This window comes from Garra rufa, chromosome 11, assembly GCF_049309525.1.
Source record: "Garra rufa chromosome 11, GarRuf1.0, whole genome shotgun sequence".
NCBI classification, from domain to species: domain Eukaryota; kingdom Metazoa; phylum Chordata; class Actinopteri; order Cypriniformes; family Cyprinidae; genus Garra; species Garra rufa.
Window position 1 is genome coordinate 37,126,371 of NC_133371.1, and position 26,457 is coordinate 37,152,827.

The 26,457-nt window shown below is 35.4% G+C and overlaps 1 protein-coding gene across 1 annotated transcript in view; it reads left to right on the plus strand.

The window, feature by feature from the left end:
• The window catches only part of tmtc2b (transmembrane O-mannosyltransferase targeting cadherins 2b), a 181,425-nt gene extending 156,807 nt beyond the window's left edge, over positions 1-24,618 (plus strand). The window contains exons 13-16 of the mRNA XM_073850203.1: positions 4,745-4,826; positions 8,472-8,586; positions 17,602-17,665; positions 23,345-24,618. Coding sequence (XP_073706304.1) covers positions 4,745-4,826; positions 8,472-8,586; positions 17,602-17,665; positions 23,345-23,524 — 441 coding nt within the window. The 3' untranslated portion in view covers positions 23,525-24,618. The remainder of the gene's footprint in view (positions 1-4,744; positions 4,827-8,471; positions 8,587-17,601; positions 17,666-23,344) is intronic.
• The last annotated feature ends 1,839 nt before the right edge of the window (positions 24,619-26,457 follow it).

The following is a 26,457-nucleotide window of genomic DNA, read 5'->3' on the forward strand; positions in this document are numbered from 1 at the left end:
ATGAAGCATGATTAATTGCTTTGTTTTGTTTAATATATTTTTTATTAATTACACTGAATTAAAGTGCTAAATTGACAGCCCTAGCTGTAATAGCAGTTTAAAATTGGTTTAGATAATGTACCATATTCCTATCCCAGTTCTGTTAGTCTTCTTAAGAACAGTAATATTGTGAAATATGAAAGGTATAGTTCACCCAAAAATGAAAATTAGCCCATTATTTACTCACCATCCAGGCATAGGTGTATAAGACTTTCTTCTTTCAGACCAATGCAATCTGAGTTATATAAAAAAATATCCTGCGACTTCCAAGCTTTATAATGGCAATGGGCGGGTGTTTCTTTTCAACAGTCCAAAACAAGTCCAATAAAGCGCATCCATCCATAATAAAAAGTGCCTCACACAGCTCCAGGGGTTAAATAAAGGCCTCCTGTACCGAATCGATGCATTTTTGTAAGAAAAATATCCATATTTAAAACAGAATAATCACTTTTCTCTAGCTTCCACTAACTGTTGTACATCAGTCTCCTCTTGGCTCTTGATCTTTTTTCTTTACAAATCCTTGTTTCGTACTTTTGATTTCGTACTTTAGCAAAGCTAAATTTTCAGCATCAATACTCCAGTCTTCAGTGTCACATGATCCTTTAGAAACCATTCTAATATGCTGATTTCTTGAAAATCAATAATAATTTTTTTAGTGTTCTTTGATGAATAGAAAGTTCAAAAGAACAGCATTTATTCGAAATGGAAGTATGAAAAGTCTCTTTACTGTTGTCTTAATGTCATTTATTCTTCTAAAAATATAAATTAACGATAAGGAAGCGTTCATCCTGTCAGCGTCACATTGTCCCGGCATCATTTCCAGGTGGGACACAGGGAAATCTTCACGGTCAGGGGTTGAAAGAAGGAGACATGATGAAACTCAGTCCTTTCCCCTGCTGTGCTGACCTTCCCTGACCTCCCTTCACAAACTCACCGGGTCAAAGAGCCCAACCCCAGGGATGCGAGTGTGTGTCTGTGCAACACGGTCTCACCCCAAGTCGTCACATATTGCCGTTTGGTCAGGACCCCTTCGCGTCGCATTTTGACGCTTAAGGTACCCCTTTAGCGTAGTATTTTGACGTGAAAGGTCCTCCACTGTTTTCACTTGTTTGTCTTATTGGTTTGCATGCATTTGTAAAAATGTAAACAATTTTATATAAATTTATACTTTGACTGGAGCACCTAAACCCACCCCTACCCTAAACCTACCCACTTTTGAACAATACAAAGCACAGGCAAATATAAGTACAGTCAAATGTATTTATTGCAAAAACTGACCATAAACAAGCAGTAAAAAAGCATTACAAACAAGTCGTTTTGCATTCCAAGTCTTCTGAAGCCATACGATATCTTTATTCGAAGAAGAAAGTAAAACATAAGGTTTTAATCGCTAAAATTTATCCCACTTCGTTAACGTTCTTATTCAAAAAGATACGCCCGAGCATTAGCATGACGAAATCGGTCACGAGACACACAAGAGCCAATAGAATTTCACAACCAAGGCTGACGTAATGCTTCTGCTGTCTGGCGGCATTTTTTGAATTCTTTACAGCGGACAGAGACGGCGATCGCGTCTGATCCTCTCAAAAATCAATCGTTTTGCCTCGGAAGACTTGGAATATTCATATTTTTTCAATAAATTGTGACTGTAGTTGTATCTGCCTGTTGTATCTATGTTTTATTGACAAATGGTTAGGTTTAGGGGCAGGGGTTGGGTTACGTGCTTGTAAATGTGTAAATATAGTGTAATATAAATAAAACGTGTGACTGTTTGCATTGAAAAATAACACCCCAATACATATGCAATAAAGGCAATATTATTACCCAATATATCTATTAATCTAAACAATAAAATTCACAGTGCCTTTCCCGTCAGCTTATTGACGCCAAGGGTTTTTTATTTAAAGCAGTGGAGGACCCTTCACGTCCAAAAATGACGCTGAAGGGGTACCCTGTGCGTCAAAATGCGACGCCAAGGGGTCCTGACCAAACGGCAATATGTGACGACTTGGGGTGAGACCGTGTTGGTCTGTGTGTGTATGTGTGTGAGGGTTTCAGCTGCGTTATTGAATTCTCTCATTTCCGTCGCTAATCAGCCTCAGAATCCGTTGAGGAACACCACCGAGATGTTGGAACAGCAGTGTGTCTGTTGTCTCTCTGATGTCATGCTCAGATTAAGGGGTCGGGGGTCCAGCACAAGGTGTGTGTGTGTGTGTTCAGAGGAAAGGGGTTGAAGCAGGATATTGCTTTAGAGTGATAACACGACCTCAACGGATGACACTGAGAAATGTTTGTCAGGAATTGACAAAGCTTATCGTTGTGCTGAATCTTTACTTATTGAAGAAAGGACTTTAGATAGATTTTAATATACACAACCTTTGAAAAGATTGAAAGACATTTAAGGCGAGACACTGCAGGTGAATATGATTTAAAAAAAAATTAACTAATAGTTATCATCTCACTTACCCCATTGATTGATTACTTTTATAATTGCAAACATTTTTTGTATTACAAGTTTTCTAAAATGTTAGGTTTAAATATGCAAATGATGCATTATTTAATGAAATATGCACTAATTTGCATACATTTCTAGTACAAAAATCTAAACACAGGATGAAGTCAGTTTCAAAATTCTTGTTTAATTTCTTTGACATATTAGAGTCAAACGTTTTTACTGATGGGATTTGGGGTATGTCATTTCATCACGCCATAATTCAGAAAAAAAATTAAAAAAAAGGAAACACTATATTTGTTTACCATTTTTGAGAAATAAAATGTTGTATAAAATCAAGCAAATTATATATGAACAAATCCCTCTGAAGCCTTCAGAATATAGTCAGGAATAAAAATGTAAAGTTTGGTGTGTGTAAACGCTACTAAAGTGGAGATTTATGGCTCAGTGTAGGAGAAAAAAACTCATTTTGGGAAAATGGCCTTTAAAAATATGGATTGTAATTGAAATCTATTGACACAAATTGATAAAGTGCTATAAAAGAAGAAAGAATACTTAACAGTATTTTTTTCCAGTATTGTTTTCTTTCCACTAGTCTGAAAAAACACTTTATGAAAAAACAAAATACACAAAATCTCAAACTTGATAGGTGCATAAAAACATAAAAACAGCATTTTTGCCTGAAGTGTCTCCCCTTAAAATGTTACAAAAGATTTCTATTTCATTCTTAAAAAACATTCCACAAAAATATTAAATAAAACTGATATTGATAAGAAATGTTTTTGAGCAGAAAATCAGCATATTAGAATGATTTCTGAAGCATCATGTGACACAGTAGTAATGTTTTACTGTATTTTTGATGCAATAAATGCCTTTTTGGTGAGCATATGGTGACGCTTCTTTCAAAAACATTACACAATCTTCAGACTAAACTTCTACTCTGACCCTTTTTCACCCCCATTGCATATAAACTACAGGTCAAGTGCTCCAAGTAACTGTTTCTTTATTTTTCTCACACTCTTGACATGGTGTAAGTTTGCAAACATGCATGTCTAACATTAAACAGCACTGAGTAGGATGTAGGCATCACTGTGAATGCAATGCATTGATTTACAAGTTACAAGTTGCTGCAATGGGGATTTAAATTATACAGTGTAAATAAATAAAAAATCTCTGCTCTGCATCTGCTCTGCAGTTAAATCTGTGCATGGTTAATTGAATCGTGAGAACAGGGTATGATAATACATCTCAGACTGGAACCAATATGAAATCTTTAGGTTTTAAGATGCACTGGAGATGAATTCAGTTTTTATGACTTGGTATAATGACCACTAAATATCATTCTTGGTTCGTTCTTTTTTCCTAATATTGTGAAATATTAAAGGAATAGTTCATCCAAAAATGAAAATTATCCCATTATTTACTCACCCTCCAGGCATCCTAGGTGTATATGACTTTCTTCTTTCGGACAAATCCAATCGGAGTTATAATAAAAATTATCCTGGCACTTCCAAGCTTTATAATGGCAATGGGTAGGTGTTTCTTGTCAACAGTCCAAAACAAGTCCAATAAAGCGCATCCATCCATAATAAAAATTGCCTGGTGAATAAAGGCCTCCTGTACCGAATCGATGCATAGATAAAAAGTGTAAATAAAAATATATCTCTGTTTTGCATCTAGTCTGCAGTTAAATCTGTGCGCAGTTAATAAATTGAATTGTGAAAACAAGGTATGATGATATATCTCAGACTGGAACCAGTATGAAATCTTTAGGTTTTAAGAGGCACTGGAAATGAATTCAGTTTTTATGACTTGGTATAATGACCACTAAATGTCATTCTGGGTTCTTTCTGTTTTCCTAATGAAATGATTTCTTAAATCTAAAAGTCATATTTATGTATTTATTTATTTAGCAGCATAATATACAGTCATCATGTATGTGTGCAATCCCATTGCATTAAATCTAAAATATTATTGTATTTTTTTTTTTTTAACTTTGTGTGCTCTATTAGCTATACTAGTAAAACGTTTTGTCTGTTATTTATTTTTTATTTAAGGATAACTCTTGGAATTGCTAATTCAGTCAAATTGTGCAATTATAGCAGCATTAGGCACTAGAATTGCAAAACACATTTCCTGTTGTTCTAGCGAACATTATATATCAGGTCAAAGGTTAAAAATGAAAAATGAAAGCTTCCATGAAAACCTCGCCCCGAAGAAATTCCTGATATGCTTTGTTTGTTTTCATTTCAGGGTCAGAAAACGGAAGCGGAGAAGTTCTTTCTCAAGGCGATCGAACTTGATCCTACTAAAGGAAACTGCTATATGCATTACGGTTGGTAATACTTTATTTTATATCTCCTAAACATGCACACATGGGCTGAAATGACATTAGCTAGTCATCCACTAATGCGAAGATAATGAGGTCTATGAATCCACACATTGCATCTAGCTTTGCTGACGTAGTGAAATACTTTGCAACTCCTTGTGTGGTTTCTACTCAACTCCGTATTGGAAATAATTGTTTTGCATTTAGCTCTTTAGCTGATGTTGGTCTTGTAATTGAGGTTACGTTTGCAGGCTCTTTCACAGCAAGATAGATGGTGCCGTGCAGGAAGTCATTGTTTCGTTGTTATCTGAAGCGTCCCTGGTATACAGATGTTATTCCAGAGAGACGAAACCACCCACGCCTCAGCGAGCAGAGAGAGATAACGAGGCCTTATTTCTCCAAGGAAAAAGCATACGAGTTTTCATGTGTGTCTGCATGAATGCGATTTAGCCAAATTATAGCCTGTAGCCATTTACTCCAACTGAGACTCAGATTATTGGAGCTCGGTTTACTTTCTTCGGTTTTTTTTTTTTTGGTTTTTTTTACCTCCCTTTGTTTCAGTACCTTTTCTAGGGCTCTATGATTTCTGCCGAAGGAATTGCAGAATCCAGTCATAAAATTGGAATTTACTATATAACACGGAATTTCGTGGAAGTTGCCAAATTTCGATAGAATAAATCAAAAGTAGGCCATGTCACCTTAAATCAGAATGTGATATAGACTAGTTTCTGTAAATATTAAGCCGAAAAATGATTTCAAATATGAAGTCTGCTTGTTCTGCTCGTCTCTGTGTTTTGTTTACGCCACACATACTGAAGCACAAAAGATGCTTGTGGTGTTTTCAGCCTCTGCCCCCTCAATATATAAATACATGAAGGCATAAACTTAATCTCTAAAAGTGCTCTGAGAGTCACTTCATGAGCAATTTACCGTTTCTTTTGAGAAAAAACTATTGCCATATCATATGCGAAACTTAAAGGTTTTCACGGCAACTTGTCAAAATAAAAGTTCCTTTTAGCTGTGACAGAAATATCGGACTTAATAGTACTCCATAATTAAATTATTTTTTAAATATTAGTTTTAAACCAGAAAATAAATGTATTTACCAGAAAAATGTAAATTATTCAAAGACGAAAAAGGGTTTAAGCATTAAAAAAAATTGTGTAATACTGCTTTAAATTGTTGTTGTTTTTCAGAAAAACATGAAAAAGTTTTCTGTTTAATTTAATTGCAATTTTGTTTTTGTTTTTCTGAGCAAAAAATAAATATCATACATTTTTCCCTCATTTACAGAAGACGGCCACTAAAATGTAATTCAGTCTAACAAACCTGTCAGGCATATTGACAAAAAAAAATAGCATATTAAAAGACAAATTACTTTCACCCCCAATACTAATTGTAATACAATAATTTACTCATTTAAAACATTAAAATTTAATATGCTCCCTTTACTTTTATATATTTTAATATGTACAGGTCAGAATAAGCATGTTTTTCATTTCAACATAAATATTGTGTTACACTAAATGACAATGTAATATTATTTCAACCAAATTTTGACATTTTATTCTTTGAAAACCTATTTGAAACCTTAAATATAGGCACTTTACTTACATTTAATGTGCTTTATATGGACATGAAATCACTTTTGTAAGTTTCTTTTTATGTGGACATCTTAACGTCTTTGACCCAAATACACAACAATATTTCTGGAAAAGAAAAAAGAAATAATTCAAATAATAATATATTACTTTTTAATACAATCAATTAGTTCATTAAATTTATTAAAACCATTAAAATTGAATCCAGAAAATAATGGAAAACAGATTTTTTTTTTTAACAGAACTACATTTGTAAAAAAAAAAAAAAAAAAAAAAAGTGTTTCATAGGGCCTTAAAAATGTACTTTTTGTTAAAAATCTAATAAATTGCTGCTAAATTGTGTAAGTTTCATGATTTCAGTTGATGCTTTTTGATTAACAAAAGTAAGTCTAGAGAAATTGAAATGAAAAAAGTGGAATTTATGGAAAAATAAAACTGATTTCATAGGTTTTATCAAATTATTTTTCTTTATCTTTTTGTGCAAATACACAATTTTTCTGGGAAAAAAATAATTTAAATAATATATTACTTTTTAATACAATCAATTAATTCATTAAATTTAATGAACCATTAAAATCGAATCCAGAAAATGAATAGAAAACTGATTTTTTTTTTTAAACAAAACTACATTTGTAAAAAAAAAAAAAAAAAAAAAGTGTTTCATAGGGCCTTAAAAATGTATTTTTTTTTTAATCTAATGAATTGCTGCTAAATTGTGCAAGTTTCATGATTTCAGTTGATTTGACATGCTTTTTGATCAGCAAAAGTAGGTCTAGAAAAATTAAAGCAAAAAAAGTGGAATTTAGGGAAAAATAAAACTGATTTCATAGATTTTCTCAAATTATTTTTCTTTATCTTTTTGTGCATCACATCTTTATTTTCAGTGTTAATTTTTTAGTCATAGTTTTTGATGAACATGTTAGTTTAATCACTTTTTGTACTGCCTTTTTTAATTTTAGTCACTTTTGCTGTGACTACAATGGAAATGTTTATGAAAATAACATTTTAGTTGATAATATGAAAAGTGCCACAAAAACTTCACACTGTCAAATGGTCAGACAAGACTTTTAAACATTTGAACAAATGTTAGCAATATACAGTATGTTTTTAATGAAAAGTATTTTAAAATATACAGTAAAGTTTACAATTTAATGATTTTTTCATCTCAACATACGAGTCCACCTTGTATCGTTTTTCCTCAAATCTTACATTTTTATAGTTGACCTGTCCCTGGATGCTCCCATGTATGGATTTTGTCCAGATAAACACTGTATCACAGGCTAACCCCAACAATATGTTTTCCACTCGATCGCTGCCAAGGCATCTGCGTAATATAATTTAGTACGTGTCTGATCAGACATCTTTAGAACATGTACTATCCAAAGGCCATAAGGATGATCTTGTATTTCCTTCTATTGTTCTCTAGTGCATAACCACTGACGGGAGAACGTGGCGTCTTCTTTGTATTTTCCGCTTTGCATGATATGACCGCCACTGTCATTTGAAAAGAGCTGCTTCATGCCAGATTTTTGTAAAATTGCTATAAAACCATTTGTGCCTTCCAATAATGTCATAATCAATGACAGTGTTCTAGCGATCTTCGCTTTGTATTACATCGTTTCTTAGGTTTCTACTTCAGTCATTTCTGTTTGGGAAAATATGTTTGGTTTTGGCCCGGGAGCGTATAGAAGTGTGGAGAGCCGCTTCGCCAAATAGCAACAGGCTATTTATTCCACTTCAGTCTTGAACGATGCCTCTAGCAACGATACTGCAGAGGTTTCAGATCCCAGCCTTTCCGCAACCTTACAGGAGTAAGCATTTAATTTGTCACGGAAACATGCCTATCGGAGAAATCTCAATTGGACAAATGGTCTGTCAGATGGTTCGCGCTGCGTGCAGCGCCCTTGCTATCTCATGTTTCACAGAATCATTGAGAGGGCAGACCAAACTATCCATCCCACAGCCAAAGGAAATATTTCACATTTGTCTTTCCGAAGGAGTAAAAGCAAATATAAAATGAAATTCCCCCCGCTTTTTTTTCTTTCCTCAGGTCAGTTTTTGCTGGAGGAGTCGCGGCTTTTGGAGGCAGCTGAAATGGCAGAGAAAGCCGCCCAGTTGGACAGTGAAGAATTTGATGTGGTTTTCAGTGCAGCTCACATGCTCAGGTGAGGAGGACATGCTAAATCCATATGGACAACTTTTTTTTTTCTATGATTAAATACCCAAACTCCTGGGCCCGTATTCATAAAGAATCTTAGTGCAAAGAGTTGCTCCTAGTGACAAAATTCTAAGAGAATTCTTAGAAAAGTGGGCGTTTTCCCTTAAAATTAAAGAAAAGATCCTAGTAAAGAAAAAAGTAATTCAGAAAGAATCTTAACCCTTAAAAGAGGTCTTAAGGTCCAAATTGTTAGGAGTAGGGAAGAGGACTTTTAAGAGGCTTAAGAGTTTCTTTAGCAGTGGATAACACTGACAAAGCATGAGGAGGGCAATGCAATATTTGCACACAATGCATGACAGTGATTTCACTGATGCTACACATGAGATTGTGCAGAGATAATGTTTGTGACTTATTTTATTAGAGACATGCTAACATCTCTGACATAGTGCAGAAATGCCATAGTGCAGAAATGGAAGAAATCACTACATTTATTACATGAACTTATTTGGCAACTGGAAACAATGCAACTATGCAGCAGTAATAATTTGGGTATGTTCACAACCTTCTATAAGCAAAGAGATCACACAAACAATTACAGCACTTTCACAACCTTAATGTGCTGCTGTTCATTACCTATCAAATACATTAAATACAACATTAGCGGCGTGGTAAACAAAAATATATATAAACATATAAAATATATAAACTTATATAATATGTGTGTTGCGGTAAAACAGGAAAAATGATGCCTATAATTTCAAAGTGAAGGCTTAAACTAGACCCTACACTTAAAAGTACTCTTTTATTTCCTTCTTGGACAACCAACCAATCACAGTGTTTAAAATGCTGTGTCATCGCTAGCAACGGGGTCAACCCCGCCTCCACACTAAGATAAAAGTTTTTGTCTTTTCTTTGCTCAGAGTTGCTCTTAGATTGATCCTGAATCACTCTTAAGCTAAAACTTTTACGTAGGAGTTTTTAAGCTAAAATAAAAGCTTTCTGAGAGGATTCTTAGAATCTTTATGAATACGGGCCCTGGACTAAGCATAAACGTTTCTATAGCACATAACAGGCATACCGGTTGTCAGCTGGTGGTTGCGAACCAAAAATGTGTCCCTGGTTTGTTTTTACAGGGTTGCAACCGGCAGGAAAAAAAAATAAAAGCATTAAACATTAAATACTTTAATACTAAAACTTTTAGTAGTGGAAAATATTAAGATACAAATATATTAAATACATAGAGACAGAGAAGGATAGGTTTGGTTTCATAGATAGATAAATATTTATTAGTTTATTTATTTCTTCATTCATTTTTTTTTTTTAATGGGAAACTTTTAGTGTTAAATTTAGTGACAAATTTCAAAATTGAAAATCATAGGGCCTTAAATTTATTTTGATAAACCTTTAATAAATTGCTGTTAAATTGTTTAAGTTGTGTAGATTGTGTCCCTGGTTTATCGATTATTTTTTTATATTATTTTTTTCCTGCTTATTATTTATTATATGTGCAAATTCCGTGACATTCCACGTTATACAGCAAATTACATTTTTATGACTGGTCTCTGTTTGCAATTCCACTTTTAAAAAAAAAATACAAATTCAGTTCAAATCCAAAAATTCAATTGAATTCAATAATTTGATTTATAAATAAATAAATATATATATATAACACAAACACATACAGGGTGTGATTTGTGAAAAAAACAGAGGGGGGGGATGCTTTTGAAAACTTCTTTTCTCTCTCCATAGGCAGAGGTTGACCAAACTGTTAGTGTAATCTGTTAACAATGCGCATTATATAGGCTACCCGTCTTTTTAGGCAAGTCAGGTCATGAAATGTTTTTAATACGATGGAAGCTGTATTATGTAATGAAAACATTGTAAGTTATGCCTATTAATAGTAATGATTTAATTTTAAACAACGAATACATTTTATAGAGAAGGTCAGCAAAGTATCAACAGAGCTTTTTGGAAACTCAGAATCAGTAAACCACTGCGTCGCAAAAAGATTCACAATCTTATCATGAATCATTTGATTCAGAACGTTTAACTTCAAAGTGCGTACAGCGAATCACTTGATCCGGACGACTCTAAAGCACGCATCGTCAATAATTTGATTTAAATCGGGGCATAGCAGCGGCTCCACAGGACGTTTAATCCCCACCGTGAATAAAAATAATTCAGCAGAGGCAGGGATGCATAGACCAGAGGGGGGGAAATCCCCCCCGGCAAATCGCACCCTGTACATACATACATACATACATACATATACATATATATATATATATTAGTGGTGGGCCGTTATCGGCGTTAACGTGCTGCGTTAACGTGAGACTCATATCGCGCGATAAAAAAAATATCGCCGTTAATCTATTCTCAAAGTTGTGTTGGGAGCTGGGTCTAAACTACGCAAGATATGATGACTTTCACCTTGATATTTTAGCGCGGATGACGTATATCTAGTTGAATTGCAATGTAGGGGGCGAGAACAAGTCTTCAACTTCTGTGAAATGACCACATCAAATGAGACGCGCAGACATGGATGCAGTTAGCCGCTTCAGGGCAGGTGCGTGCGTTGCTAGACCCTTTTTACTTGGGCACGTGCCCCAGTGAAAATCTGCTGTGCCCCAGTAAAATCTCAAGTTTGAGTTATAATTTACTTTGATAATCCCGAAATAAAGACATTAAACTATATGCAACAACTGAATTGACGCTTCTAAAAGCAACGCAGTTTATTGGAAGATGCACGCATCATCACATAATCCATACCCGCGCGCCTGTGTATTTTACTGGAACGCGCACGTCGTACAGCCTTTTGCGCAGAAGTACTTGGTTACACAAGTTTGTATAGTTAATTGTGTTGTAAATGCAATTGTCAAGCAGTTTGTAATGCATTTTGGAAACAGGAGATGAGCGCCTGGTCTAATGTGCCACCTGGCTTGAGAAACCCGTTCTCGAAGACTTAATTTTAGTCATTATTTGGGTAGCACACATATTCTGAATGCCTTCAGCATAATTCAAATTAGCCATTTTAATCTAGATTAATCTAGATTAATTTCAAGATTTAATCTAGATTAATCTAGATTAAAAAAATTAATCTATGCCCACCGCTTATATATATATATATATATATATATATATATATATATATATATATATATATATATATATATATATATAAAATATTGATACTATATTGGGTTGCCACCTTGATGTCCAATGAAGCCAGGATCCTGAAGCAAAACCTGCTCCGCTATAGGATGTTTTTCTATCTTTCACTTTTTCTTTTACTCTTTTCTCCTATCCATTTGCATGGATACTTTCTTTTTTTACCATTTGCACCACAGGACATGTAATGGAAAGCCTGCATTAATACTCTCGCCTCGAGGTTTCTGTTGAATACACTTCTCATAATTACTACATGGCGTTCACATGGTATATAGTTACACACTTCCTAAAAAGTATTCTAACCCTACAGCAGATTTTGCATGGTGCTTTATGCAACAAGAACACTCGATTGTTAATTGCAGTCTTAGGCCTGTCCCCTGCCTTCGTGCTAGCTTGCGGTCTGACTCATTTGAAGATCAGGTTCCTGGTGTGTTTGTCTTGGAAGAACTTGCAGAAGGGTCTCAGATGGGGAGGCGAATTTGAATGGGGTGGGGAAGCACGAGGCCGCCTCAGATGTGCGGCATTTTCTTACGGCTCTCAGGGGCCCGTCTGCACCGACAAGTTTGCTTCCTTACTATCAGTTACTTGCCCTCTTCAAACGAACAGTGGTTATTTGAAACCCCGGCCAAACTGTGTCTATGCCAAGCAATGTAAAATGTCACATTTTACTACTTCAAAACAAGTTCTTCCATATTGTTTTGTTTGTTTGTCTGTAGAAGTATCAGATTTAGTTGATGTGTTATGGATTATGGACTTGTATTTTGGCCAAAAGCTATGCTTTAAAGTTAAATTGTGATGGATTTGTTTCTTACAAACATGCAAATTTGTTTTACAAGATGTTAATTGATGGACTTGCGTGATATATACTCAGAATTGCAGGAAAAAAGTCAATTTGCATGACATAAACTTGGAATTGCAAGAAAAAAAGCCAAGAATTGTGAGATATAAAGTCGTAATTGCAAGAAAAAAAGTCTGAATTGCAAAATATATACTCAGAATTGTGAGGAAAAAAAGTCAGAATTGCGAGGTATAAACTTGGAAATGTGAGGGGGAAAAAGTCAGAATGCCGAGATATAAACTCGGAATTGTGAGAAAGTCAGAATTGCGAGAAATAAACTCGAAATTGTGAGGGGAAAAGTTACATATGCGAGATATAAACTCGGAATTGTGAGGAAAAAAGTCAGAATTGCGAGATAAACAGTCGGAATTCCGAGCTAAAAACTAGGGATTGTGTGGAAAAAAAAGTCAGAATTGCAAGATATAAACTCAGAATTGCAAGATAAACAGTCAGAATTCCGAGCTAAAAACTTGGAATTGCGAGAAAAATTTCAGAATTGCGAGAAAAAAAAAAAGTCAGAATTGCAAGATATAAACTCAGAATTGCGGGAAAATAGTCCGAATTGTGAGAAAAACTTGGAATTGTGAGGAAAAAAATGTCAGAATCGCAAGATATAAACTCGGAATTACGACATAAACAGTCAGAATTCCAAGCTAAAAACTTGGAATTTCAAGAAAAAAGTCAGAATTGCGAGAAAAAAAGTCAGAATTGCAAGATATAAACTCAGAATTGCAGGAAAATAGTCAGAATTGTGAGATGAACTCGGAATTCCAAGAAAAAAGTCAGAATTGCAAGATATAAACTCAGAATTGTGAGGGAAAAAGTCAGAATTGCAAGATATAAACTCAGAATTGTGAGATAAACAGTCAGAATTCCGAGCTAAAAACTTGGAATTGTGAGAAAGTCGGAACTGCAAGAAAAAAAGTCAGAATTGCAAGATATAAACTCGGAATTGTGGGGGAAAAAAGTCAGAATTGCAAGATATAAACTCGGAATTGCTAGTTAAACAGCCAGAATTCCAAGCTAAAAACTTGGAATTGCGAGAAAAAAGTCAGAATTGCGAGAAAAAAAGTCAGAATTGCAAGATATAAACTCGGAATTGCGAGAAAATAGTCAGAATTGTGAGATAAACTCGGAATTGCAAGAAAAAAAGTCAAAATTGCAAGATATAAACTCGGAATTGTGAGGGAAAAAGTCAGAATTGCAAGATATAAACTCAGAATTGTGAGATAAACAGTCAGAATTCCGAGCTAAAAACTCTAAGTTGTGAGGAAAAAAAGTCAGAATTGCAAGATATAAACTCGGAAATGCAAGATAAACAGTCAGAATCCGAGCTAAAAACTTGGAATTGCAAGAAGAAAGTCAGAAATGCGAGATATGAACTCGGAATTGTGAGATAAACAGTCGGAATTCCAAGCTAAAAACTTGGAATTGCAAGAAAAAAGTCAGAATTGCGAGAAAAAAGATAGAATTGTAGAGAAACTGTCAGAATTGCAAGATATAAACTCGGAATTGTGAGGAAAAAAATCAGTATTTAAAGATATAACCTCGGAATTGTGAGATTTAAACAGTCAGAATTCCAAGCTAAAAATTTGGAATTGCGAGGAAAAAATCTGAATTGCGAGATATAAACTCGGAATTGTGAGAAAGGCCTAAGGTTGGATAAATAAAGCAAATTTTCATTTATTTGTGAACTATTCCTTAAAGGGGGGAATTTTAAATGCGTCTTAGAGAGGATTTTAGCATTCTGACAGTCTTAATAGTTTACAGTCTGCTAAAAGGCTCTCTTTTACCTTGAAGTCTAAATTAATCTTATTTAAAGCACCACTTTTGTAACAATTTCACCTCCTTCCAAAAGACAATTGCTGTCAGATTTGAGACAAATTGCCTCCTGTGAGCATTGCTCCTTTTATTAATCCAGCTCTTCATTTGTTTGTGAGCAATTTCTATAGCTTTCTACCATGGAAGCTCTCATGTAATGCAGTCTTGCATTGTTACATCAATGGGTCATGAATTGTTTTATGCTTATTCTCGGAAGGTTGGTGACCACTTTGGAATGAAATAATGAGTAGACTGTGGTAAGATGGAGGAAAAGTTTGGTTGGCAAAAATTAAACATTTGGTTTATTGTATTTTGGAGGTTTATATCTGACTTAGGGAGGTCGAGTTGATGCTGTCTTTTAGATTTTCACTATATATTGCAGTTGCGGTCATGAGGACCAGCTCAGTCCTAACACAGTTTTGATTCTGTGTTAAAGGGTGGTCACTTTCCCACTGTTGATTATAACAGAATCCTCTATCCCTGCAGACAATTGTGGTCATGATCAAGCCACGTTTTATTGCGTACATGTGAATGTGAAAATTACACAGACTCATCGTTTAGGAGGAAAGGATTGTAAAACAGAATTGTGGTGGGTGAATAGTAACACATGGTTCTGGTTAAATGCTTAAGTCCACGGTTGAGAACCCGTCATCCCATAGATTTGTATGTAACTTTTTTTTTTCTTAGTTTTTCTTAGATTTTAAAGTTAACAGGTCATTTTTACCCATATATGTTCAGGAAATGTCAGGCCAGTAGGGACATTTCAGGATTTCAGAAGGAAGACAAATCATTTCTTTTCAAGATGGATGCATCTAAATGAGGGGTTTTAAACTTTTTGATGAAGACAGCTGTATATTTTAAAACTCATTCATACTGCGTGAGAGAGTGAAAAAAATAAATGTCACATGTTATCTTTATAATGTCATTGCACTAAATTTAATACAGTAAATGTGTAAATATTATTTTTTCATATGTAATTCATGTTTCAAATATTTTTAAGCAGCTATTATTTTGTTCTTCTAATTTTTTTTGTTTTGTTGTTTATTTATCATTTTATTTTTGTTGACCCACAAACCAACTTGGCATCACTAGACTTTATTTGAAAATCACTGATCTAGATGAGCATTTTTTTATGGAATCTTATTTCTGCCACATAATAAAACAGTGAAAAAGTAATTGGGACTTACACTTTACATCTCACAATTCTGACTTTTTTTTTTCCAGAATTGGGAATTGAGAACTCTCAATGAAGAATGAAGTTGCAATTCTGAGAAATAAAGTCAGAATTCTGACTTTTTTTCTCCAAAATGCATGTTTATCTCAGAACTTGCAATTGCGAGTCAAGTCAGAATAGAGAGATATAAACAATTCTGAGACTAATCAGTGTTTTTTCCTTTTAGAATTGGACTTTATAACTTCCAATTCTAAGTTTATATCTTACAATTCTTAGAAAAAATACATAATTGTGAGAAATAAATTCGAAATTGCAAGAAAAAAGTCAGAATTCCAAGATATAAATTCAGAATTGCAAGAAAAAAAGTCAGAATTGCGATATATAAACTCGGATTTGTGAAGAAAAAAGTCAAGAATTGCAAGGAAAAAAGAATTGTAAGATATAAACTTGGAATTGTGAGGGGAAAAAAGTCTAGCATTGCAAGATATAAACTCGGAATTGTGAGGGAAAAAATGTAAATTGCAAGACATAAGCTCAGAATTGTGAGAAAAAAATCTGAATTGCGAGATATAAACTCGTAATTGCAAGAAAAAAAATCAGAATTGCGAAATATAAACTCGTAATTTCAAGGAAAAAAGGAAAAATTGCAAGATATAAATTTGGAATTGTGAAAAAAAGTCAGAATTGCGAGAAATTAACTCAGAATTGCAAGAAAAAAGTCTTAATTGCGAGATATAAATTTGGAATTAAGAGAAAAAAAGAGAAAAAAACTTGGAATTGCAAGAAAAAAAGTAAAGAATTGCAAGATATAAAATTGGAATTGCAAGGAAAAAAGTCAAGAATTGCAAGATAAAAACTTGGAATTGCAAGGGAAAAAAGTCAGAATTGCAAGGTATAAACTTAGAATTGCGGGAAAAAGGTCAAGAATTGCGAGATATAAACTTGGAATTGCAACAAAAAAGAATCTCGAGATATAAACTCAGAATTGCAAGAAAAAAGTCAGAATTGGAAGATATAATATCGCATTTTAATATGTTTTTTATATATATATATATTATTTTTGTCTTTATTGTTATTATTATTTTTAGTAGACCAGCTATTAGGACATTGTAACCTTCTTCTATAACAGCTGATTTTTCACAAAGCCACTGACGTTGTGACCTGAATGTGCCGTCTCTTACTGTACAAAGGGAAACACCTTTAGCTGTTCAGAGTTCACCATGACCCAATACATTCTCCCACTCAGCACTTGATTTAATTTTTGGCGTTTTTATTCAGAATAGCACAGTGAGAAAGTTGAGAATCGACATGCACATGCAATGAGTCTTTTTAACTCCATAATATCTTCAGCTTTGCTTGTAGAAATTTCCTCCTGAATTGTAAATCAACACAATGTCTTCATTTATCTTCTTCCTCATTCATCTCTCTTCCCTCATGTCAAGGTTAAGAAACTGGAATGTTTTCCACACATATAGTTTATCCATCATCTCACTGCTTGAATATTTCAAGTACAGTACATACTACTTTACCTTAATAAAAAGATATTTCTTGAAGCATTTAACCTTAGCTCTTTTCAGCACAGTTTTACTGAGGATGAAGGAGGGTTTATAAAAGCAGCCAGTATAAGAAAAGCGGTCATCTATCATAAATAAAGGAAATCTTCAGCTCTCTTTCATCATTACAACCCAGTCTTTCTTGGCCGACGCTCATTGTCTCCATATTGAACTCTCTTCGAAAAGAAGATATTGCTACCAGCAGGTACAAGCAGCTAGAGGATGGGGCTTTTTTTCCATGAAAAAATAAAACCTTTGGGTTGTAAAGAAGATAAAGATCTTCAAAGAGCATCCAGTAGGTTGTAGGTCATGAACTAAGAAATGAGGATGCATTTTCTGCTCAGAAATTGTGAAGTCGGGCAGTTTTCCATGGCATTAAAGTTGGTCAACAAATGGTCCCGTTTAATGGCCAGCGATAAACTTGTGCAACACGGTAAAGTAACACACAATGTTTATTTGCTCTTTCAGGCAAGCCAGCCTCAATGATGCAGCAGAGAAGTACTACAGACAAGCAGCCAACCTGAGACCCAATGTAAGTACCCCAGCCTTGCCGCACGTGGGACGTGTGCCATGCGCACACATGGTGGTTGAACGTAATTGATTGGTGTGACTCAACTGCTCCCCATCAGTGACCAACTGTACAAGCTCTGCTGGCGGTTTTGGGGTTTGTTTTCACAGCATTAGTCTCAAACTTTAAAGAGACGCAGTATGTCAGGGAAGTGTACTGTGAGGTTCGCAAAACACACAGTTGTTTGATTTCTTTGGAATATGTGGACGCGTTTGATGTTCCGTGTACAGCTGCCTGAAAGGAAGTTTCCCTGTTCACCAGACAGAAGTGTAAAATGGAAAAATGGAAATGCAGGAAATTAGAAATATTTTGGCAGGCTCATAGGAAGCTTAAGCTTGTTAGGTGTAGTTGGCTTAAGATTTTAAAAAACTTTAGTTTTTTTGTTGTGTTTATGATGGCAGCAAAGACAAAAAAACTTGGAAAAAGTCTAATCAACCTTCATTTAAACAGTCTTGGAATTCTTTATTGTACAGTCAACCAGATAAACTCAGAATTCCAGGAAAAATAGTCATAATTGCAAGATATAAACGTGAAATTGCGAGAAATAAACTCAGAATTGCGAGATATAAATTTTGAATTTACGAGAAATAAAGTCAAGAATTGCGAGGAAAAAAAGTCAGAATTTCTAAATAAAAAGTCGGAATTGCAAAATCGGAATTGCAAGAAAAAAGTCAGAATTGTGAGATATAAACTCTGAATTGTGGGAAAAAAAGTCTCAATTGCAAGATATAAATTTGGAATTGCGAGAAAAAGAACTCAGAATTGAAAAAAAAAAAAAAAAAAAGGCAAGAATTGACAGAAATATACGGAGCCCCTAAGGGGACGTCAGAGTAAAAAAAATCTAAAGTTTAGTTTCATGTGCTCACTTGAAACTTTCATGTGCTCACGCGAAAACCTTCATGTACAGAATTTTTTTTAAAGTTTAGTTTTTTTAAACTTTATTTAATTTTTGCTCCACGTCCCCTTAGGGGCTCCGTAGAAATAAACTCATAATTCCGAAATAAAAAAAAATCATAATTGCAAGAAAAAAGTCAGAATTGCAAGATATAAACTCAGAATTGTAAGATATAAATTTGGAATTGTGAGAAATGAACTTAGAATTGCGAGAAATAAACTCACAATTGCGAGATATAAATTTGGAATTTACAAGAAGAATTGCGAGGAAAAACAGTCTGAATTCCGAAATAAAAACTCGGATTTGCAAAAAAAAGGTCAGAAATGCATGATATAAACTCAGAATTGTGAGGAAAAAAGTCAGAATTGTGAGATATAAACTTGGAATTGTGAGTAATATACTCATAATTGCGAGATATAAATTTTGAATTGCGAGAAATAAACTCAGAATTGCTAAAAAAAAAAAAAAAAAAAGTCAAGAATTGTGAGGAAAAAAAGGCAGAATTTCGAAATAAAAACTCAGAATTGCGAAATCGAAATTGCAAGAAAAAAGTCAGAATTGCAAGATATAAACTCTGAATTGTGGAAAAAAAGTCTCAATTGCAAGATATAAATTTGGAATTGCGAGAAAAAAAGTCAGAATTCTCAAATAAAAACTTGTAATTGCAAGAAAAAAGTCAGAATTGCTAGAAATAAACTCAGAATTGCGAGAAATAAACTCAGAATTGTAAGATATAAATTTGGAATTGTGAGAAATAAACTTAGAATTGCAAGAAAAAACTCTGAATTGTGAGAAAAAAAGTAAAGAATTGCGAGATATAAACTTGGAATTGCAGGGGAAAAAAAGTCAGAATTCCGAACTGAAAACTCGTAATTGCAATAAAAAAGTCAGAATTGTGAGATGTAAACTCTGAATTGTGAGGAAAAAAGTAAAGAATTTCAAGATATAAACTTGGAATTGCAGGAAAAAAGTCAGAATTCCGAAATAAAAACTCGTAATTGCAAGAAAAAAGTCAGAATTGCGAGATAAAAACTGAATTACAAGAAAAAAAGTCAGAGTTGCAAAATTAGAAATATTTTGGAAGTGTGATAGGAAGCTTAAGCTTGTTAAGTGTAGTCGGCTTAAGATTAAAAAAAAAACATTTTAGTTTTTTGTTGTGTTTATAAAGGCAACAAAGACAAAAAACCTTGGGAAAAGTCTAAACAACCTTCATTTAAGCAGTCTTGGAATTATTTATTGTACAGTCAACCAGATAAAAAACAATAGTATAATATAGCAAAATATGGTAAACTGTTATTCCTTTATTACTTTGAAGAGCACTCAAACTACATAAATTCTCAAATGATTTGATATTAGTAGTAAATGTTGTTGTTTTTTGTTTTGTTTTTGTTTGCCCTCAATGTTGCCTTTATTTCAGTGTTGTACAGAGTCTGGACTTTTTGTCTTCAGGGATGTTTGTCTCCTTAGCAGCTGTTTCAACAAAGGTCCCAAGAGCCTTTCCACATCTGGTACTGCTGATGCTGTGACTGCATGCCAGGATGGTGTTGTGAGGGATACTGTGCGGTTGGAGTGTAGGGTGAAGAGGAAGCGGGGAGGTCAGGAAACTTCTTGGGGCCACAGCGGGGCAGATTCCCCTCCGCTGCTCACTTCCTCTCACCTGACAGCAGGGGCGCCGCTAAGGGGGGGAAAGTTAGGACAATTCTAAGGGCCCACGCCATTTAGGGGCCCCCAGAGATCTGCTTTTGTGATGGGGGGGCCCAACTTTATATTTTGTCATAGGGCCCAAAATTGCGAATGGCGCCCCTGCCTGACAGTATCTAGAAGAGGCTAGTTTTTTGGCTGGTAAAGTCACAGGGCCTATTCTACAAAAATATAAGTTGTTGGTTTCTGCAAACATCTGAAGAACAATCAAACCTTACATCCTTCTGAAAAGTACACAAACACAAATGTGCAAAAATAAAATTAGTATGTTTTGGGGTTAATATGAAGCTGTTTTTGCGCTGATGTCAGACTTACTGTTTTTATTATTTTTTTTTACAGTTCATATAAAAATATTACATTTAGGTGAGTTAATTTCATTAAAGAGTTTAACTGGATAATCACATTACAATTTAAACTAAAGTATATGCATGCATGCATTAATTAATTAATTCATACATGAAAAAAAAATTATTTTATGATTTACAGTATTCTGTTAATCATATCACAAATATTGTCAAATCAAACCCCTTTTTTATCTGAAAGCCCATTTCTGCCACTGAATAAAACAATTAAAAGGGTAATTGCGATTAAGCTCATAATTCATAATTCAGTTTCATCTCACACTTACGACTTTTTTCCTCAGAATTGAGATAAAACGTTGCAATTCAGAGAAATAAAATCAGAATTGCAAGATATAAACTCAAAATTGTGACTTTTTTTTTTTTGTACTTCGCGATTGTGACTTTTTTCCTCAGAATTGCACGTTTGCATCTCACAATTCTGCCTTTTTTTCCGCAAATTGTGGGATATAAACTGTGATTCAGACTTCTCAAAATTGAGAGATATAAACTTGCAAGTAAAATTCTGAGGGGAAAAAAGACATTTTTTTCTCAGAAGTGCATTTGTATCTCACAATTCTGATTTAACATTCAATTACATACAAAGTATGACAAACTTGCAATTCTTAAAAAGTCACAATTGTGAGATATAAACTTGCAATTATAATAAAGACTTTTTTGAGTTTATATCTTGCAATTTTGACTTTATAACTTGTAATTGCAAGTTTATATCTCCCAAATCTGAGAAAAAAGTCGGAATTGCAAGATATAAACTCACAATTCAGACTCGCAAACTTGCAATTATGAGTTATAAATCCAATTCTGAAGGGAAAAAAGACTAATATTTTCTCAGAATTCCAAGTTTCTCACAATTCTGACTTAACTCTCAATTACGTTACAAAGTCAGAATTGCAAGATATAAACTCGCAATTAGGAAAAAAAAAGTCTGAATTGCGAGTTTATATCTCACAATTCAGAATTGTGACTATTTCTTAAAATTGCAGGTTTAAATCTCAGAATTCTGAGTTTTTTTCTTGCAATTTCTCAGTAGATATATGTGGAAAAAGTCACAACTGTGAGATATAAACTTGTAATTATGAGAAAAAAAGACAGACTTGTGAGTTTATATCTTGCAGTTCTGACTTCATTTCTCATAACTTTATTTTTTTAAATTTCAAGTATAAATCTTGCAGGGGGTTTTTTTCGCAATCAAGAGTTTATATCATAATTCTGAGAAGAAAGTCAGAATTTTGAGTTTATATCTTGCAATTCTGACTTAACTTGCAGTTGCAAGTTTATATCTCACAAATCTGAGAAACAAGTCCGAATTGTGAGATATAAACTTGCAGTTGCGAGTTATGAAGTCCAATTATTAGAGAAAAAAATTGTAAAATTGCGAGTTTATCTCACAATTCTGACTTAACTCTCAATTACGCTACGTAGTCAGAATTGCAAGATATAAACTCGCAATTCTGAGAAAAAGTCTGAATTGCTAGATAAAAAGTCACAATATCTCACAATTCTGCACAATTTGCAATTTCTCAATTATAAGAAAAAAGTAAAAAAAATAAAAAATAAAGTCAGAAATGTAAGATGTAAACTTGCAATTGCAATGAAAAAGCAATCCATCATTTTCCATGCGTACACTCTATAAAAAAAAAGGCAGTAAAAATTGGGTCCAGTGTACTGTTTAATATGAAGGAATTTTCCACAGGAATTTTTTTAATTTTTCACAGGTGTTTGCTATTTTAAATTATGTACTGTTTGTGTTGTGTTTTAGGATTAAAGAATATCTCTGCAATCTTAAAATGTCCTAACAGAAAAATTACCAGTACCTTTTATGTTTTTCTTTAGTTGTTTTTTCACTTAGATACTTAGAGCTAGAGAAAAAAAAAAAAAACAGCCTAATACGGCTTTGAATATATTTGGTTTTGAGAGGAAGGTATATGTGTCACTCGAGTGCAGTTAATGCCACAGTTTGCAGTTCATTTGTCCCTCAGTCTCGTTTTGAGGTTTGACATCTCTGCGTCGGGTCAAATAGTGCTAATATATTACTCATGCGTTGTGTAACTCTACAACGATCGTCTCCTTCTACATTTCCGTGTGGAAAACCATGGCAGCCGGCCTAAAAAGTCAGGTAGTGTTAGTTTTATTCTCACGAGTGTTAAATAATATACGACTCTCTCTTTTCAGAGGTGGCAAGTGGAGCATGAAGCATGTCCAAAAATGGTTTTTAAATGAAATCACATCACCTTCTTGCAATTAAATATTTTTTGACACATCAGTGTTAAAATTTGGTCATGCCAGCCTGTATTTTTAGCCCCAAGTGCTGCAAGAAATGTCTTTTTGTACATCCACGTCAAGACTCGTGGAATGTTGGGTTTAGTTTAGGTTGGTTTTGATTTACGCGTCTATTGAAATCTCCTTATGTGAGAAGAATCAGCGTAGTCAACATATTGTTTCCATTGAAGCCTGATGCGTTCAGCATTACTCATGTAACCCTGACATAAGTAAAACAGATGATGTGCGTCCAGGAGAGTTATAGACTGTAGAATAACACAGGGATTCTGTGGAAATTTATAGACATGTGAACCTAAAAACATTTCAGAAATTCTAGTGATTCGCTGAAACCTGGATTTGCTTGAGAATAAGTATTCAAAGGGTGATATTTGCTTCCTTAAAGTGACTTTCTCCCATTTTTTTCCACAGTATCCCGCAGCCCTCATGAACCTCGGAGCTATTCTCCATCTCAACGGCAAACTTCAAGAAGCAGAGGCCAACTATCTGCGAGCCTTGCAGCTAAAGGCGGATGACACGATTACTCAGTCCAACTTGCGGAAGCTGTGGAACATCATGGAAAAACAGGGCTTGAGGACCATGGCTCCTTGACTTGGACATTTTTAATGGAGCACCTTCACTGAGGTTGTACTCTCAGAGCTGTCACTAATGAGGTAATTGACATCCTAGGGCTGACAAAGGACGTCTTCAATCCTGGGCTACCTCAAGGGACACTTGAACACATGAGGGCGGCTGCGTTTGGTAAAACCAAGACATTCTGGAACAGTCTAGAACTGCGGAGCTCCCCAGACGTGACGGGAGTTGTTAACTTGAAGTGGCCCGTAGATCCATACTTGAAGTCTCATGATAAATTAGATTTTAATTAGTTAGTCGATGCTTAATAGTCTTGACGGGCAATATTTGCCCTGAGGCTGTATGAAATTGAGAAGGAGTGAGAGTGCTACAACCCCCATGAGGCTATACTCTGCATGTACAGTACATTTCGCCATTCATATGATTGGAATCATTAATATTTAATGAGCACATCATGGCTGATAGAAACACGAACAAAAATCATATCATCGAAACATCAACGAAATAATGAGATAAATAGACCAAACGTGTCATAAATCTTTCTTACTGTAAAAAACAAACAAACGAAACAAACATCCATTGTGTCAAAAAGATCGATTTGTGAGGTTGTAGATTTACCGACACTGTATATAGCAGCACGGATGATGTGTAAAGTTTGGTTTGGGATGTGGAATTTTTAGCGAATGCATTTGTATTTTCCATTAACGTTGCATCGATCCAAACACGCCTGCCCGCGACACTAGATAAGTTCTGGGTTCAAGAAATTTGATGCATTTAATTAATTTTGCCAAAAATGACAGGAAAACAGGAAAGGAACATTCAATAAGCTATATAGCCTGAAGGAAATGTTAGCGAATTGAACTTGCAAGCTCTCTTTGCCTTACTTTGCAAAAAATATGTTCTGTTACAGAAGGATCTAGTGGATTTTATGTACTTGTTGCATTAATAATATAAAATGGGGAAGGAAAATGTTTACTTGTTAGAATATCACATGCAAAAGACTGTGTTAATTCACAATTACACTACTGTTGAAAAGTTTGGGACCTTTTAATGTTTTTTAAAGAAGTCTTTTCTGCTCATCAAGGCTGTGTTTATATGATTAAAAATACAGATTTTTTATAATATTTTGAAATTTTATTGCAATTTAAAATAGTGGTTTTCTATTTTTGTGACAAGATGAATGGAGAGGAAGCAAATGCAGGGCGAAATGACAGTTTATTGAATATCACAGAAGAATACAAACAAACGGGTGCAATGGATGATATCTCTCGGATGGGTGGGGCAGGGGCTAGATGGTCGATGATGTGCAGTGTTGAGTAATCCAGAGCGGGTGAGTCCAGTGATGAAGCGTGAATAATCCAAAGCGTGAGAACACGAAGACACGAACAACATCCAACGAAGACTAGAACTCAAGAATACAAACACAGCCAAGGTCCGGGGAACAATCATCTGACAGAGGAAGAGAGACAACGGTGAGTTTATATACACTGAGATGATGAGCGGCACCTGTGGGGACTGATTGGCAGCTGATGAGCGAGCATGACGTACAACACAACAGTACACAGATCACGAGACATGAGAACACAGCTGATCTGTGTATCGTGACAGTACCCCCTCCTCTAGGAACGTCGCCTGACGTTCCCAGACTCCTGTACCTGTCGATTGTAATCATCAATGAGGGAGTGATCCAGGATGTCTCTGGCAGGAACCCAACTTCTCTCCTCCGGACCGTAACCTTCCCAGTCCACCAAATACTGAAATCCGCGTCCCCTCCGCCTAGAGTCCAGAATACGATTAACCGAATAAGTAGGTTCCCCATCTACGAGACGCGGCGGTGGAGGAACCGGGGTAGGCGGATTTATACGTGCAAAAAACACAGGCTTAATTTTGGAAACATGAAACACGGGATGAATTCTCCTGTACACTGGAGGGAGTTTGAGGCGGACTGCCACCGGACTAATGATTTTGGTGACAGCAAACGGGCCAATAAATTTGGGAGCAAGTTTATTCGAGACGGAACGCAGAGGAATGTTCTTGGTTGAAAGCCACACTTTGGAACCGACGACGTATACCGGAGGCCTAGACCGGTGGCGATCGGCTTTGGCCTTAGTGCGCGCTCCCACCTGGACCAGAGTCTCACGGGCTCTGGTCCAAGTGCGATGGCACTTCTGGACGAAGGCGTGGGCGGAGGGAACCGCGACTTCGGATTCCAGACTGGGAAAAATTGGTGGCTGGTACCCTATGCTACATTCAAATGGGGATAGGCCCGTGGATGATACTGGCAACGAATTGTGGGCGTACTCCACCATAGAAAGTTGTTGGCTCCAGGAGGAAGGATTTCTGGCGACCATACATCGTAACGTTCTCTCCAAGTCTTGGTTGGCTCTCTCAGTTTGACCATTGCTTTGAGGATGGAACCCCGAAGAGAGACTAACAGTGGCCCCCAGAAGTTTACAAAACTCTCGCCAAAATTTGGACACAAATTGGGGTCCCCTGTCGGAGACCACGTCTGTCGGGAGGCCATGTAGCCGAAAGACGTGGTCAACGACCGTTACCGCTGTCTCCTTGGCTGAAGGTAATTTGGGCAAGGGAATGAAATGAACCGCCTTCGAGAACCGGTCCACCACGGTCAAAACTACCGTGTTACCCTGGGAGGGTGGGAGGGCGGTAACAAAATCTAGCGCAATGTGGGACCAGGGTCTCGAAGGGATGGGCAGCGGTTGGAGGAGCCCATCTGGAGGTCTGTTAGAAGTCTTACCAATGGCGCAAACTGAGCAAGCCAAAACAAAACTGCGAACATCACGAGCCATAAGTGGCCACCAAAATCTTTGTTTAACCAAATGTAAGGTGCGACTTACCCCTGGATGACAAGCAATGTTGGAACAATGACCCCACTGGATAACTTCGGACCGAAGACTCTCTGGCACAAACAAACGGTTCGGTGGGCAACC